The sequence below is a fragment of the Nannobrachium achirus genome (assembly GCF_963921795.1).
Source record: "Nannobrachium achirus genome assembly, chromosome: 14".
NCBI lineage: Eukaryota > Metazoa > Chordata > Actinopteri > Myctophiformes > Myctophidae > Nannobrachium > Nannobrachium achirus.
The window spans coordinates 36,139,446-36,158,143 of NC_137821.1; the positions used below are offsets into that span (position 1 = coordinate 36,139,446).

The window sequence follows — 18,698 nt, forward strand, 5'->3', positions numbered from 1 at the left end:
ACACACACACACACACACACACACACACACACACGCGCGCGCGCACGCACACACACACACACACACACACACACACACACACACACACACACACACACACACACACACACACACACACACACACACACACACACACACACACCGATGGCGGAGGAAACCATGCAAGGCACCAACTAGCTCACCGGAAGCAACTAGGGGTTCAGTGTCTTGCCCAAGGACACTTGACAGGAGGAGCCGGGATTTTAACTACCGATCCAAACATTATTGACCACCCTGCTCTACTTCCTGAGCTATAGCCACCCCTGTACATGAGTGATGTAAATTGAAATGTCCTTACACACAGGGAGTGTGACAAAATAAACAATCTAAAATGTGCTGTGGAAATTCTGGCCGAATAAAATGATCCCAGACTTGTTTTCCTCAGAGCTACAGTACCATTCATCAGTAACCTATTTGGGTCTTTGCATCAAAATAGTTGATCATTTTGTAAGCTTATTCATTCAAACCCAGATCAGTGTGAGGTGTGTCCAGAGCTCTGCGTAGGTTCTGCCAGAACAGTCCAGGGTGCCGTCCAGCCTGGGACCAACTCAGGTAGGTGTCTCTCTTCACCAGCCTCCTCATGTGATAGTAGGGAGACAACTGGTGGGCTGGAATGTCCTCCAGAAACACCAGGATCAACACGTCCTTCTGTTCGTCAAACAGACGGTAGCTGCACACAGGAGAACAGAGGACATTAAAGGCTCAATAATACTCCAGAGAAGGTGAAGAGCAGTTCACCGCAGTGTTGATTTCTAAAGTCAGAAAACTACAACATTACGTCATTAGCCGCGGTGAAGAGCGCTTCACAGCAAACCTCAACAAATCTCCCTGTTTTTGAAGCGGTGGAAACCGCTTCCAATGAATGGCTTTGTGTGTATCACGCCCATATATGGTCATTTCAGTCCAGAATGAACAGGCTTTTTCAAAAACAGAATGTCCGTTTAATTACCATATATGGTGATCTCAGTCCAGAATGAACAGGGTTTTTCAAAAACAGAATGTCCGTTACCTTATGTCCATATATGGTCACTCCAGGCCAGAATGAACAGGTTCTTCCTGTCCCGTACGTGTAAAATATCAGTCCAGAATGAATAGGCTTTTTCAAAAAGCAAAATGTGTGTCCCATGTCCATATATGGTCATTTCAGTTCAGAATGAATAGGCTTTATATGTCCTGTACATCTAGAATATGTGTGCGGTGTCCCTCCCGGTCAGATGAATGGATACTTTGAGGATTGGTCAAGCTTCACATGATAATTTGGCCTTCAGGGTTTATCTGTCTTATTTAAACACTTTATATTTATTTATGTATTTATTTAATTACAAATTCTTATTTTAATGTATGTGTTTTAATCTATTTTATTTTTTAAACCTATTATACCAACTGTCATACCAGCTCTCCAAATACATTCAGAAGAGAAGTTTTATCTGTCCACCGCTTCAATTCGAACCGAGGTTTGATTTTTACTTTCCGACATCACCCCATCACCTAAAAAAGTGAGGAGATACTCACTTCACCCTAGAATGAATGAGCCTTTACAGTCATCAAGCCAAAAGGTATGGACAGTGCAATGTACACTTCTTCTTTCGTGTATCATCGTCCTTGATGATTGGTTGACGACATTTTTTATTTCACAATATTTCTTGTTTACTTAGGGGAGGCCATGGGGCTTGACAATAAATGCAATTCTGGGAAATTGCAAGTGTGGTTGCCTACTTATTGTCTAGATAGCCAGATCGTCACATGAAGCTTGACCAATCCTCAAGCTAGTACCACTCCACCATTGAACTCAATGGACCTTTTATTTATAGTCTGGATTGGTTATCTATCTTACTAGAGTTGTGCATGGTTGAGCCGTCTTTGTGATCATCGTCTTTCATTCCGCTTAAGCATGGCCTGAATGGTCAGCGCCATCTGGTGGACAACTCTGTTGGTATAGTGTGGAGATGATGGTTTGTCATCAGAATATCTAACTGACTGAGAAGCTCTTATGGTGTGGACACGCTGGTGCCTCTTCAGAGTACTTACGTCTCTGAAACCCTTGTCACACTGTTTACACACAAAGGGCATTTCTCCACTGTGGACGCGCTGCTGGTGTGTCTTCAGGTGACTTAACACACTGAAACCCTTGTCACATTCTTTACACGCAAAGGGTTTTTCTCCACTGTGGACACGTTGGTGTGCCTTCAGGTTACCTAACACACTGAAACCTTTGTCACACTGTTTACACACGAAGGGTTTTTCTCCAGTGTGGACACGTTGGTGTGTCTTCAGGTGACCTAACTTACTGAAACCTTTGTCACACTGTTTACACACGAAGGGTTTTTCTCCAGTGTGGACACGCTGATGTGACTTCAGAGAACCTAAATCACTGAAACCCTTGTCACATTCTTTACACACAAAGGGTCTTTCTCCAGTATGGATGCGCTGGTGTGTCTTCAGGTTACCTGACTGACTGAAACCCTTGTCACACTGTTTACACACAAAGGGTTTTTCTCCAGTATGGACGCGCTTGTGTGTCTTCAGAGAGCCTAAATCAACGAAACCCTTGTTACACTTGTTACACACAAAGGGTTTTTCTCCACTGTGGACACGCTTGTGTTTCTTCAGAGCCCCTAAATCACTGAAACCCTTGTCACACTCTTTACACACAAAGGGTTTTTCTCCCGTGTGGATACGCTGGTGTGTCTTCAGGTTAGGTAACAAACTGAAATTCTTGTCACAGTGTTTACACACAAAGGGTTTTTCACCACTGTGGACACGCTGGTGCTTCTTTAGAGAACCTAACTCACTGAAACCCTTGTCACACTCTTTACACACAAAGGGTTTTTCTCCCGTGTGGACACGCTGGTGTGTCTTCAGGTGACCTAACTCACTGAAACCCTTGTCACACTGTTTACACACAAAGGGTGTTTCTCCAGTATGGACACGCTTGTGTATCTTCAGGGAATTTAACGCACTGAAACCCTTGTCACACTGTTTACACACAAAGGGTTTTTCTCCAGTGTGGATACGTTGGTGTCTCATCAGGTTGCCTGGCTGACTGAAACCCTTGTCACATTGTTCACAGTTGAAGGGCTTTTCTCCCGTGTGGACACGCTGATGTGTCGTCAGTTTACTTAACCCATCGAAACTCTTATCACACTGTTTACACTGGAAGGGTTTTTCCTTGGTGAGGACATGCCTTCCCTCAGTGAAGCTTTTATCACACATGAGGTTTTCTTTACTGTCCGAGTCAGCAAATGTTTCCTCACTCCTGGCTGAGATGAAGTCCTCGCAGGATCTTGTTTGGTTTGTCTCTCCTTGTTTCTGGCTGGTTACACAGCTGGTGATTTTCCTACAGGAAGAGGAGGGGAGCTGTCCATTTCTCATCATTTGACCGTAGAGGTTGTTGTGGTTCCTCTTCATGGAGGAGGCCCCCGAGACGTATCCCTGACTCTCTGAATCTCAAAGTACACTCTGCTTGTAAAGGATTTCTCTTTGTCAGAACTCAAACTAAATGTGATGTTTAAAAATCAAACCTCGGTTCGAAGTGAAGCATTGAATCTGAAATTGTCTAGAGCTACAGAATTCTGAATTCTGAATGAATGAATGATTTTATCTGGAGGGCCGGATTGGCATGTGAAGCTTAACCAATCCTCAAACTATGGTCTCATTGGACATTTTTAATCATCCAATCATCAGACGGGGACGGACACTACACACATATTCTGGATGTATGGGATAGATAAAACCTGTTCATTCTGGACTGAAACTACCATATGGACATGGGGGACACACATGGGACACACATTTACGGACAGATAAAACCTGTTCATTCTGGACTGAGATGACCATATATGGACATGGGGGACACACATTTACGGACAGATAAAACCTGTTAATTCTGGACTGAAATTACCATATATGGTCGGGGGACACACAAAGCCACTCCTTTCACCGCTTCAAAAACTGTATCACATCTTATTCAGGTTGACCAGAGCTCTAGTCTGACGTCACACAACACAAACCGTTGGCATCATCATTCCTAATAACAAGTGTGGTTGCCTATATATTGTCTGGATAGGCAAATTGTCATGAAGTTACTCCCCCATTGAACTCAATGGACTTACTCTATAATGGTGACATCACCGAGAATGCTGCTTCCTGATTGGTTAAAAGTTGATCCAGGAAAAGAAGAAAAACACTGCACTAGAACAATAGTGTGTTGCCCTCCCGGTAACCACACTAATAAAGCTGGGCTAGAACTGTGTTGCCCCTACTGGGCAACCTCACTAATTAAACTGGAGAGCAACATAGTTCCCCAAGCAGCAGTGGTTCTCAAAGTCTATACAGGGCAGGGTTTCTCAAAGTGATTTTGTTAAATGAATCAATTAAATTAATCATTGGGATATAATGCTGCCTGCAACTATGATGTGCTAAGAAAGAGCTGCCACTGTATGGCCCATATAGCATGAGTGATATTGCCCTCACCTGGCCATCTGGATCTCACTAGAGCACCATTCACTCTCCAGGTAATGATGGCTGATCACACAGATGGTCTTTCTGCTGCCATAGATGGCATCTGTAATGTTTTCAATGATGGGTTTACCTGGAAACATGAAACATACAAACATTATTCAAACCACATTCAAAACGATTTAGCTTTTTGAAAGACATAGATAGTATTACATACATACTGTATGTGTATAACAATGCCACTAATGACAGATAGAGGTCCACTTGGCGACAAAAAGAATCAGAGCGCTTTGTACCTGGTAGGAAGTCTCGGTGGTGCAGGCAGAGTCTCCAGCCCTGCTCTCCCTCCAGCACTGGAAGCATTTCTCTGCAAACCCAGAGCTCGTCGTGAACGTTGTAGGAGATGAAGGCGTCATATTGCTCAGGAGATCCCCTCTTTCTTTTGTTAGCATCATAGAGGAAGGCCAGGAAGAGGTAGTAGGCATAGAAAAGATGCAACCTTAGGAGGTGGTAGGTGAAGCAGGTGAGCAGAGTTAACACAATCACACAAGTGGAGGAAATGAAGCAGAGGAAGCTTGCGTCCCCCAGCTCACAGGAATGAAAGTCAAAGTCCAGGAACCTGGTTCCCTTTTTAGTCAGAGGATAGCCACACGTGTAGCTGTGAGCAAAAAACACCAGCGTTTGGTTGTTGTTTAGCATCCACTGGAGGAAGTCATAATTAGAGCAATCACAAGCGAAAGGGTTTTGGCCCAGGTAAACATACCTGAGAGCGGGGAGAGAACGGAACACAGAGACATTGATCACAGTCAACTTGTTCTGGCTCAGGTCCAGCCAAGAGAGTTGAGTCAGGTTGGCTCGTGCCAGGAAATGCAGGGACGTCAGATTATTGCTGGAGAAACGGAGAGCCTCGAGATTTTGTATTGGGTCAAATATCTCTGGGTTCAGGTATGGTAGATTGTTACCCCTTAATGTAAGAGTTTTCAGCTGCGGTACATGTTTAAATGTGTTGAACACTGCTTCTGGTTGATTATAGACATTCACAGCTGTCAAGTGTTCCAGATGTTTCATATCCGAGAGCATGACTGATAATATTCCAGATTTAGGTTCTTGCTCATAGGTTTGTGGATTGAATTGTAACGTAAACTTCCTCAGGCTCTTCAGTAACTCACGGGGAGGAGAATATATAAATCCGTTAGGGTTTAGATAAAACAATAGACTAAGTGTTTCAAGTTCATCTAGTCCTTCCAAATAGTTGTTGTTCCACTGAGAGTTCCACAGGCCTAATTCTATGTCTACTCCCCTGAGTGATTTCAGGCTTGTAAAAGCTCCCTGGCTGAGCACTGAGACAACATTATTTTTTAAATCCAGAAATCCTAGTTTCTGTAGACCAGTCTTGAATGTCTCGCCAATCATCAAAATGGAATTCTGACGTAAACCTAGGTACTGTAACTCATTGAGATATTGAAAAACACATGGTTTGAGTTCAAGGATGTGGTTGTGGGATAGATCCAGGCTTTTCAGTCTGGTTAAATTGAAAAAGTCTGAGCAGTTTAAATAAAGGATGTTATTGTGATTAAGCCTTACGTTTTGAAGCATGGGGAGATACTTAACATCGTCTGGCACTTTGGAAAGGTAGTTCCAGGAAACTCTCAAGTAACTCAGTTGATTCATTTGTTTAATAGAACCATTAGACAGTTCATGCAAATTGTTATGTGCTAGGTCCAGGTAGGTTAGTTGAGTACACAGGTTCAATCTTTCACTTATGTTGGCAATGTGGTTCAAGCTCATAAAAATATGAAGTTTCCTCATTGTGCGTATTTGACAGGCCATATGTAAGATACCTCTGTTTATGGACTTTTCCATGTAAGACAGATCTAGATATTCTAGAGAATCAAGGCTCTGTAGAGACTTTCTGATGGTGTTAAAAGACATATTAGAACCAGATAAATACAAAGTAGTTATCTTGCTTAGAGAATACCTGTCTGGTAAGTCCCACTCCCATCCATTAGGATTACAACACTGTGACAGGTAGATTGTCTCAAGATGTGGAAATGCAGCTGTTGTGATGCTAAACTTCTTTATGGACTGTGAAGCGATCCTCAACTCCCTGAGCTCAGAGGACATGTTCAATGGCATATCCTTTGACTGAAAAGACTCTAACTCTTGAATTTTGATGTTCAGCACCTGTAAGCGTGGTAGTTGTAAGATGCTGATTATTTGTGTAATTTGATTGGACCACAGACTTAGTTCCTGCAAGCTGGTGAGTGACTTGAAGGCAGCAGGGCTGATGAATTGGATATTATTCAAATCCAAGCGAAGCATCAGGAGGTTAGACAGTCCCAGAAACATATTGTCTGTCAGTCTTGTTAGTCGGTTATTGTCCATATGGAGCTCTTTAAGTTGCACCAAAGGGACAAAAGCCTCGTCATCTACATGAGTTATTGAATTAAATCCCAGGTTCAAATCTGTGAGATGTGACAGGTGGTACAAATCTGTCCTGTGTATCTTTTGGATTTTATTGCCCCTCATTGTTAATGATATAACGTCTCTGGGAATGTCCTCTGGTATGCTAATAAGGGCACCATTTTTACAATCCACTGAAACACCAGCAGTGACATTTTCAGAGTAAAGAATAGTGCAGTCTTTCAGCATGTAAGCCAGTATTGGACTAAGATGAAGCAAGCACAACAGAAATAAGAAGGGGAAAACATGACAGCTTCCTGTCTGTAGCATCATGGCTGTGTTTCGGGTCAACTGTCACGTACTTCTGGTGGAGTGATTCTGCTGCAGACACTGGTTGGTGACAACACCGTTCAGCATTGATGATCTAAAGAGGACACAACCATTACAGTGCAAATGTAACCTTTTATTTTTAAGTTATTTGTCATATCTGTACCGTGCAAGTTGTGATCATGAAGCCTAAAAACCAAACGGAAATGAAAATTGTATTCACATTCCAACGTTCATTGCCTATAAAACAGAATTAAATCGTAAAACGCAAAACGTCAAACAGGTGACTTCTTGGGACGGACTCTACTCATCATATATCTAATACCAAATCAAATCTCTACATAATTTGATGCTCTTTCTTTATACTCTTCATTGTGTATTCCTAATCCTTGTGTGTTACTACCTGTTTACTCTTACTATTAGTAGTAGTTACTATTTGGGAATTTCTGATGTTCAATATTGCCTTTAATTGCCCATATCCGATTGTCCGATATTGTCCAACTCTTAATTTTACAATTCCGATATCAACCGATAGATATATAAGCAGACTTTTTTCACAAAAGGAAACTAATTGTCAGTTAAGTTCTCATATCTAATAAAATAGAAGACCTATAATACCAATTTAATATCTAATATAAATCGAATGAATATGTAATACAGTTGTAGATTGTTCTTTAGTCGAGGTACAATATCGACATTTTACGATGTTTGCCCATAAAATCGGGAGGCTGATAATATTGGACACTATTATTATTATATAAAATAACAAGTTTCTTTTTTTGCCATTTCCATTAAAATTGCCATTAAAATGCTTGTTCAAAACAATTTACAATTTAGGCATTTAGCAGACAATCTTATCCAATGCGACCTATCTACTGTACAAGTGAGAAATTGGAAAAATGCTGAGTAAATATGAACTCAATGGTCAAGAAAGGTAAATAGAAATAGTCACATAAGTAGAGAGCAGAGAAAACAATGTAGTGCCTCAAAGAAACTAGGAATTCCTCCCCTTTTTTTTACTAACAAGATATAATACAATGAAATCACAAGTGGTTTCCAGGATGAGGGATTTAAATATTGAAATCATACCTGAACTCCTAAAACTCAGTAACAATCATCCTTCCAGTGTGTCAGTCAGAGGGGAAGAGCACATCTGTCATGGAGTTCAGGTGACAATAGAGAGAAGTGAAAAACGAAGCGGAACACACATGCAGAAGTACTTCCCTTAGCTGGGTATAGGTTTTGTGGTTTTTGTTAACCTCTGGTGGATATTTATCTCAGAAGAGCTTGTATAACAGGTTTGTTGTGAGAAGTATAGACAGGAAGGCCCGGCAGTGGCTTGTGATAATTATTATTACCCTTAATAATTAACTTGCAAGACTTTCATTATTACTGGATTTTCAGACGCTACACTGTCTTCAATTCATACCCCTGATCAAGCAGGCAGGCTCAATTGGATCAAAGGGAAAAATGTCAGTATAGTATTGCAGATTTAATAATTAAGAATGATTTGAAAATGTATACTTGGGTGTTTATGGTGCTGTGCACTGAAAATGGAAGATCTACAAGCTCACCAAGCTCTGTAGTACAACACTTTGGGAGCGTGTGACCTCTAAGTGTCATAAGTATTGCCATGTGCTATAAATATAACCATGATGATGTAATGCTTCATCCAAGTTCATAGATAAGAAAACGTATCAAGAAACTGACTCACTGCCTTTTCATTGTACCTCTCTCTCATGAGAAGCTCCAAAGGGATAAACCATCTGTATAGAATCTCAGTCAGCGTGTTGCTCCATATTTACTTCGGCAAGCAGAGCACGCAACTACGTCCAGCTGCGTATGTATGTCGGTGTCCTTCTTTGTTTAAGCCCGGAGCCCAATCAGGGACCAGCGTTTCCGGCAACGTCATCATTAACAGCCAATGAGGGACCAGCATTCCTGGTGATGCTAGTGGTGATGTCACTGGCTTCGCCAGTGGTGAAGCCAGTCGTGAGTGCACCTCATGGCGCGCTCTGCTGGCGCACAAGTAGGCCATACATGGCCATACATGGCCTACTAGTGCACAAGAAGAAAGTTGGCACCTCGACAGAATGCAGTTCTTCTTGTGTTGATAGCATTCGAAGCTGCTGTTCTAGTTGGCTCTGCATTTCTCATTATTTAAAATGTGATCTTTTTTATATTTTTTACATCTACATGTATCAACAACCTACTGTTCTTGGACTACAGTACCTACGTCTACAGTATGAGCTGTACAGCATTTGGCTTTTCATGTTGTTTGCAGGGCATTGATATGCATGCACAGTACCTGTACAGCTTTACCTCTGCAGCAAGAAGACAAAGGATTATTACACATACTAACTTAGCAACCACCAAGTAAAAAAGTTTTGCATATGATACTGCTATGCGCTGTATATATTGACTGAATATTATTAGTAAGGCCTATTGTTAGAATTAAATTAAATATTTTGTTATTGTAATACTTTTCTGTTAGTTACATTTCTCTACTGGACATGCAGTTGCACTTGTAACTGAGATCTTCCCACCTCTCTTTCACTTACTATCCCTTTTCCAGGTGAATTGACGGTGTGATTGGAAGTTGTTAGCTATGGCTATATGATTACATATTCTCCTAGAAATATTAGCCTCTCTATGGTATACATTCCAGCGAGGTTGATTCTCCAGTCACCCTGTGTGATGGTTTGTTGGTTTATTTATGATATGAAACAAGTCACAAGGAATAGTGGTTTATGGGATGATTTTCAGAGCAGCATAAATAAATGCCATATTGTATGCTTTGTGCTGCAAACAGTTTCACAAGGCAAGGGAACACATGTCAACAACAAGGCAATTCAATGTGCTTTACACAAAACATCAAGTGAAGGAAACAGATTATAACATGACCCTGGGATACAATAAAAACAAAATAATCAAAAAGCAACAAGATTACAGTGCAAAAGAGAAAGGGAAAAAACAACTCAATGAAAGGCAGCCGCAAACAGAAAGGTCGTTAGCTGTTATTTAAAAGAACTATTTAGTTTTGATTCTAGGAACAGAAAGCAGACCTTCTCCAGGTGACCTGAAGGGTCTTGATGGTTCATGATATCTCAAAATATCAAAATGTATTTTGTCCCTAAGACATTCAAAGCTTTTTGAAATACATGATTTGACCCACAAAGAGCCAGTGTATTAAAGGATTAAGAACTGGAGTGAAATGGTCCTAGAAGATGTGTTCTTTCCCTATAGGGCAGGGTCTGCAACATCATGCAGGCTGTGGTAAAAATCCATTGAGTGAGGTCCTATAGGCTGCAAGAATATAGCCTCGCAACAGCCAGCCTCGGTGATGACGTAGCTCGGGATGGCTTGCGAGGCTAGCAAGAATAATATAAATAGCATGGTCACAAACTCGTGTGGCATGGATCCCAATTTACAGTACATGATTGATGTAAATTGAAATGTCCTTACACACAGGGAGCGTGACAAAATAAACAATACATAAATGTGTTATGTGAAGAATAGAATTATCCCAGACTTGTTTTCATCAGAGCTACCATTTATCAGTAACCTATTTGGATCATTTGTTACTAAACAGTCCATGATTTGTAAGATTATTCGTTCAAACCCAGATCAGTGTGAGGTGTGTCCAGAGCTCTGCGTAGGTTCTGCCAGAACAGTCCAGGGTGCCGTCCAGCCTGGGAACAGCTCAGGTAGGTGTGTCTCTTCACCAGCCGCCTTATGTGATAGTAGGGAGACAACTGGTGGGCTGGAATGTCCTCCAGAAACACCAGGATCAACACGTCCTTCTGTTCGTCAAACAGACGGTAGCTGCACACAGGAACCAGAGGACATTTACAGTCAGTCAAGGGTTATGGACAGTGCAACGTACTGTACATAAAACTGGAGTTTATGGAGTTTAATGTTTCCTCACACAGCAGTGGTTCTCAAAGCCTATACTGTAGGGCAGGGTTTCTTAAAGTGACTTTGTTAAGTCAATCAATTAAATCAGGGGTCTTCAACGTTTTCAGGCCAGGGACCCCCAAACTGATGGGGAGATGTAGCAGGGGCCCCCTACCTCGTAGGGTGGGGCGGGGTTACAACATATTGTATATTTATTGCGACCGTAAGTCACAGATTAGTATGTAAACGGTCACAGCTTGTCCGTATGTGTGTATCTCTGTCTGTCATGCCTGCAGCCTGACACTGTGGTTCTATGGGTGTGTGGGCATCATGCTCTGATGTCACTGTGATGTCACACAAAAAATGCTGGGTTAAAAACAACCCAATTTGGGTAGTTTCCCAACCCAGCGCTGGTTAAATATTGGACTGAACATGTGCTGGGTTAATTTAACCCAATTGGGTTATTCATGTAGCCCAATTAAAGGTTACAATAACCCTACACTGCTGGGTTATTTAAACCCAACAACACTGCTTGGTTATATATTTGACTTGAGACAATACAGAGAAGGTTAGCATGGTCCATTATCTTGGACCATGCTAATCATCTCTACTGTATATAGTCCCAATTTTAACAATGTCTGTGTCGTTGTTAACGACAACAATACAGAGGAGATAGTCATGGTCCAAATCTCAACCCCAATCAGGGTTCTAAGAAGTTCTTCCTTTTTCAACCACCAGGATGAGGGAGCTCAACCCTAAGGGCTCGAACACACTGCCCGACCTTTTGAGCCGATTATGCTGTCGCCGACCAATTTTGACGCTCGCCGTCAAAACCACCGATCTGCCGCAAGATCGGGCTTTGCTCGCCGGGGTTTTACTCGCTGTGTGTGAAAAGCTCTGCGAGAAGATCCGTGCGCGATTCCAGCGCTCGGACACAGACACATACATTCTCTTCTGCATAAATATAGCCTATATAAGCTGTATGTTTATTGCAGGATTTTTTCAATTCCCGCCACTGTTTTAATTATTTTGGCCCCCCGTAGTCCTACAGTCATGTATTTAAATAGCCTACCACCGCGCACGATGCAGGGCTGCGGGTTGAAGAATTTAACATGAGGAGTCAGGCGAGCTGGAGACTGGACTGGAGTGGAGAGGGCATTATTACGCAGCGCAGCGATCCACCAGCGGATAGATCACTCGTAATAATATAGCCTTAATATTGCTGTTAAATAATAGTCTGTTTCATGACTTTCATCATAATAATATAGATGCTGTTTCATAGCAATATAAAACCAACGCATCTTACAATATGTTGATAAAACCAGCAGCATGGTTGGTGTTATTATGAAAACATTGAACAGGTGCGGACTGCGGAGTGCGATGTGTGTGTGTGTGTGTGCGCGTGCTGGGAATGCCCATATTTGGTAAAATGCCCATATATGGGCATGTTTTGACATCACATGATAGTATTGACATTGGTTCTCAGTTAATAAGGTATGTTTTTAAATGGCTGTGGCACGGCCAATTGTACAATATGCATGTTTAAAATAAAAGCATGAATATATTAATCTATTATTTTAAGTATTAGGTATTGAATGCACAATAACATGGTATGTTTATACACATGAAACACAATTTTATACACTAGTAAGACGCCTCAGGTCAACAAGACTATCATGCAGGGGTCTCCATATATCCATATATGGGTAATTGGTCCGATATACATCACTGACCAGATGGACATGAATGTCATGTCGCCCTGAGGCCCTGAGGCGTCGCCCTGAGGCGTCTTACTAGTGTATAAAATTGTGTTTCATGTGTATAAACATACCATGTTATTGTGCATTCAATACTTAATACTTAAAATAATAGATTAATATATTCATGCTTTTATTTTAAACATGCATATTGTACAAGTGGCCGTGCCACAGCCATTTAAAAACATACCTTATTAACTGAGAACCAATGTCAATACTATCAATCTAACACTAACAATCTGTCAATTGCACAATAATCATGTATAGAAGCTATTCAAAAGAGACCGAATCATGTTTTATCTTTAAAGACAAATAATTTTTGTTCTCTCTTTTTTTAAATATAAATAAAAAATAAAACATTTCGGGGACCCCCTACAGTATCCCTGAAGACCTAGGGGTCGCGGATCGCCTGTTGAAGACTCCTGAATTAAATGAATGATTGCTTATGATTATGATGCTCCCTTTAACTATTATTTGCTAAGAGCTGCCCATAGGTCCCATAGCATGAGTGATACTGCCCCCACCTGGCCAGCTGAATCTCTCTAGAGCACCATTCACTCTCCAGGTAATGATGGCTGATCACACAGATGGTCTTTCTGCTGCCATAGATTGCATCTGTAATGTTATCAATGATGGGTTTACCTGGAAACAAAACATACAAACGTTCTTCAAACCACATTCAAAAGGATTTCGCTTTTTGAGAGACATAGTATTACATAATGCCACTAAAGACAACAGACAGAGGTCTCTCTCTGTTTCTTCAGACAGAGCAGTCCTCTCCTGCTTCCAAGCATTGGCGACAAAAAGAATCAGAGCGCTTTGTACCTGGTAGGAAGTCTCGGTGGTGCAGACAGAGTCTCCAGCCCTGCTCTCCCTCCAGCACGAGCCTTACCTGATTGCAGGCCACGGCACGGGGCGGAGTGACCGCGGCAAGGGGCGTAGTGAACGCGGCGGTTATCGTGGGCTTCGGTGACGTGTGCAGTGGGGCAACGGTGAGATTCGAACTAGTGATCTCTGGCACTCTACAAGAAATGTATTAACATTAATATATCTTAACAAAAATAGATAATAAAGAGGTTATTCAACCTTAATAAACACCTAATAACCTATTTAAAAGATACTTTATTAATGAATAATAAGCCATTTATAAGTAGCCTATTAACCTTATTGTATGGTTAATTAGTAGATAATAAGAAAGTTGTTCAACCTTAAATAACATCTAATAAACAAATTATTAGCCACTTAATTAACAGTTATTTAACCGTTTATTAAACCTTAATTTTATATTTCTATATGTCAATATAAGGATAATAAGAAAGTAATACATCCGTAATTAACACTTAATACACAATTAATAAGATACTTAATTAACAATTTATAAAACCCCCATAACAAACTCATTAACTATATTATACTTATTAGCACATTAACAGACATTAGTTAGCCTTTATTAATAGCTCATAGTGCATTTTTTAATTATTTACTAACCATTTATTAACACATTAATTAAGTATTTTGCAGTACCTATTCTAAAGTGGGAGCAGTGTCTTATGAACATTAACAAATCATTAATAAAGCACTCATTAAAAACAAATTTGTTTCTTAAAAACATCAACACATTGTTTATTAAGCCTTTATTAACACATTAATTAAGCATTTCACAGTACCTATCCTAAAGTGGGAGCAGTGTGGTATAAACATTAACAAATCATTAATTAATAACTCATAAATAATGGAACAGTGGCTTGTTGACATCAACAAAGTGTTAATAAAGCATTAATTAACACATTAGTTAAGCATTTTGCAGTACCTATTCTAAAGTGGGAGCAATGTGGGATAAATATTACCAAACCATTAACAAAGCAGTCATTAACAATGGAACAGTGTCTTGTTAACATCAACAAAGCGTTAGTTAAGCATTTATTAACACATTAATTAAGCATTTTGCAGTACCAATTCTAAAGTGGGAGCAGTGTGGTAAAAATATTAACAAACCATTAACAAAGCACTCATTAACAATGGAATAGTGTCTTGTTAACATCAACAAAGCGTTAGTTAAGCATTTATTAACACATTAATTAAGCATTTTGCAGTACCTATTTTAAAGTGGGAGCAGTGTGGTATACACATTAACAAAGCATTAACAAAGCAGTGAGTGTTAGTGTGAGTTAGTGTGAGGGTTAAAGTTATTTCATTTACATCTTTCTATTGTCTTAGAGATTCTTATTTCAGTGGTTGGGGGCATGCGTACAAGTGGCTAAATATGTAATTTTACACAGAGTAAGCCCATTCCCAAAATACAACGCAACCTTTTATGGATTGATGTGACTTATGGGGGCTAGAAGTGTTACTGTAAATAGCAATAAAGAAACTGCTGGCTTATTGTGTCTAAAAAGACATATTTGGCCACTTGTACGCATGCCCCCATGCGTACGCATGCCCCACATTTTAGCACAGTAATCGCGATAAAACAATAGAACGAAGCAAATGAAAACATTTTAGCACTCACTTTTTCTTTTCCCTAATTACAATCTAAAATATGAACCCTTGTTGTAAAAAAACAAAGTTGTCCTTTAACAATGGAACTGTGTCTTGTTAACATCAACAAAGCGTTAGTTAAGCATTTATTAACACATTAATTAAGCATTTTGCAGTACCTATTCTAAAGTGGGAGCAGTGTGCTTATAAACATTAACAAAGCACTAATAAAGTATTTATTAACACTAGAACATTGTCTTGTTTACATCAACAAAGTGTTAATAAGCATTTATTAACGATTTGGCAGTTCACATCTACCCAAAGGGGGTAAAAACCCCCTTTTTTGTTCATATAATTGGTCCTAACTAATGCTCATAAATTAGGGTACCATTGGCTGTGAACAGTTTAGGAACCCGCCTACCATCATTGATCGGGAAACCAAGCTAATAGAAACTGCAGGCTTTCTATTCCTGGAAAGTTAGCATGACGGAAGCTATTTTTGTCGTGTTGTTAAAAAGTTAAAAAAGTGTCACTGGTAAGCAGGTTTCTGAAGTGTCCATAGTTGAACATCTGTGAAGTGGTCCTTTAAGCGTTGTTGATGGCATACTATATAGCCTTACCAGGGCTGGGAAATGTACTCAAAATATATTGAAACCGATATCTGGAACCAAAACTTTATCATTTTCATGTTGGTTAATTGAATAATCAAGGTGCAGGCTTTAAAATGATTACCTTCACACACAAACTATGAAAAACATCTGAATGAATTGTATACTGTACTATTATGTCTTGTTGCAGAATCTTCCATTCAGTTGCTCAAGACTGTCCAGAATGAAATTCATTTAATGCTAACAAACAGCATTATTCAAGCATACATTTTACAAATTCTCTTGGAGGGAAAATATGTGCCAGTTGACTTAAGGTTTGTGTCCTACTTGGGTATTAAAATAAATGCCAAAAATTGCTCCTACTGATGTCCTACCCTACTGGCTCATCTGCCAGTGAAAAGCCCCCGTTGGAAGGACGTAGCAGCTCTTTTTTACTTATATTTTGTTAGTAGTACGAGATAAAAGATCAAAATGACTGGATACTCTGAAAATAGTTTTGGGTACAGACACTGTCACTTTCATTTATCTTACTTTTTACTTTAGGTAAATAACAGGGGGTTATTTATTCCTAAAGGAAAGCTGTAGACAAACAGAAGTAGCAATGTTTTGGGGCTAGTGATTCCTTTGCAGTTCATATAATATCATTCTAGTACAACTATCACTGTTGTATACTTCTTCCTCTTCTTGCCATCGTTTGAGGATGAGGAGCTTGAGGAATCTCTGGCGAAGGTGGCAGAGGTAGAGTAACTGGACTCGTAGAGCGACGGTACAGATGGTGACTTGACAGATGTTGCAGACTACTTTCTTTCACTGGTGTGTCTAGATGCTGTGACAACAAAAGGCAACGTTTAAGTAAATAGCAGGTTAGGAGACAGTCTTCAGGCATTTTAGACATTTTTTGTTCATAAAGACGTTCACTTTTCAGAAGGTGTCTGTGTTGAAAATATATTTAGTTTTTTTCATTTTGTGAAAAGATTACATTTGGAGCTGGAACTGGTTTCTGCACGACAGCAGAGATATTATAATTATTACACCATTTCTGTGTTTCTGTGGGTGTTAAAAATAATCTAGAAAAGGGTTCATAGTAGTAAATTAGTCGGTGGAGGGACGTGGGGTTCGAAACATCATGTCCATGGTGTAAGGAACAAAACATAAAAAAATATCTGTCACCAAAATAAAAAGCCTTTCCCAGCCTTTTTTGAGCTAGGTCAATTCGACTCGGCCTGTTGTAGAGCCACCTTAAGGCTGATTTGAACATTTTCAAGTGGCATTTCTTCCTTATAGTAAGAGAAAGTTAGCCTATTGCTACATCAATCTGGGAACTAAATCTAAATCACTAGCTTTCTTCACAAATGTGTTCATAAAGGTGTCTACTATCACCTCTGAACTTTGTCAAACCCAACTCCCTTGACATACTTTGTGGGAGCCAATCAAAGTTATTGGGTATCCCGAGGGCCTGGGATTAAAGGGGGGGGGGGGGGGGGGGAATGGCCAATATGAGCGTATGAGGTGTGTAATTTTGGTATTTTTGGGCCGCTGAATCCATTCTAACCATTCGTTTTCAGTTAAAATGACTCCTTGGCCATAAAATAGGCCACACCAAATTTTGTGTGTCCATGAGACATATAATATTGGCAATAAAAAAAAGGTTGGAGTAGTGTTTGAATTCATGAAAACTATTCAAGATCAGGTGGGTAATACACATGACTCACAGGATAACATGATACAATCTGACAAGGAACATTCAAACACAGGGTTTAAAACATAGGGACTAACAGGACACAGGTGAACTCGAATGACATGATTGGCTAAGCCTTAGCCAATTAGGCCTTTTTTATGGCCAAAGAGTCATTTTTACTTATAACTAATGGTTGGAATGGATTCAGCAGCCCAACAATACCCTAATTACGCACTTCATACGTTCATATTGGCCATGTTTTATTTTTCCCCCTTTAATCCCAGGTTTGACAAAGTTCAGAGGTGATAGTAGACACCTTTGTGAACACATTTGTGAAGAAAGCTAGTGATTTAGATTTAGTTCCCAGATTGATGTAGCAATAGGCTAACTTTCCCTTACTATTAGCCTAGTGGGAATTTGTGTGCAGTTTCACTGCAATCACACATTACTTTCCTGATTTGCAACATTTTGTTGGGCCACCTCTACAAACTTTAGATTTCAGTGTTTTTTACACAGTGAAATACACATTGGTAAATTAGCCAATTAATTTATGTGTACTGATTTGCATGTTATTTGGATAAAATCTGGAGGAGTAAAAACAATGTTTTTCATAAGTCAACCTCCTTATATCTGCCTATAAAAGGCAGATATAAAAAATTGCTGGCAAAATAAATAAAATCGAATCAAATAAAATAAAATAAAAATCCCTGGCCTCAAGAGAGTACGCATAAAAGGTTTTTAGAAATCAACCTGTTATAGCGCCACCATGAGGCCAATTTGAAAATGTGGCATTTCTTCCTCGGCCTAGTGGGAATGTGTGTGTATAATTTCACTAGCTTGGTTAATAAACCAGACTGCACAACACCACCCACCGACACGCAGTGAGGAATTAGTATGAGCAACGCCAGGCTATAATTTCACGGAAACCGTACTCTGTTTTCATGATTTGGGGCATTTCTTTCTTCAAAACAGAGCATCCTGCAAACTTTGAAAGCCAATCTAAGCCAATCAGGTTTGAATATTACACACGCACCACCACTCACTTCAAACTTG

General features: G+C 40.0%; 1 protein-coding gene across 1 annotated transcript in view; it reads left to right on the forward strand.

The window, feature by feature from the left end:
* Nucleotides 1-3,086, forward strand: part of gc2 (guanylyl cyclase 2) — a gene marked incomplete at both ends in the record, with an annotated part of 70,424 nt that extends 67,338 nt beyond the window's left edge. Inside the window, 2 exons of the mRNA XM_080741557.1 lie at nucleotides 2,734-2,738; nucleotides 3,070-3,086. Coding sequence (XP_080597683.1) covers nucleotides 2,734-2,738; nucleotides 3,070-3,086 — 22 coding nt within the window. The remainder of the gene's footprint in view (nucleotides 1-2,733; nucleotides 2,739-3,069) is intronic.
* Nucleotides 3,087-18,698: the final 15,612 nt, after the last annotated feature.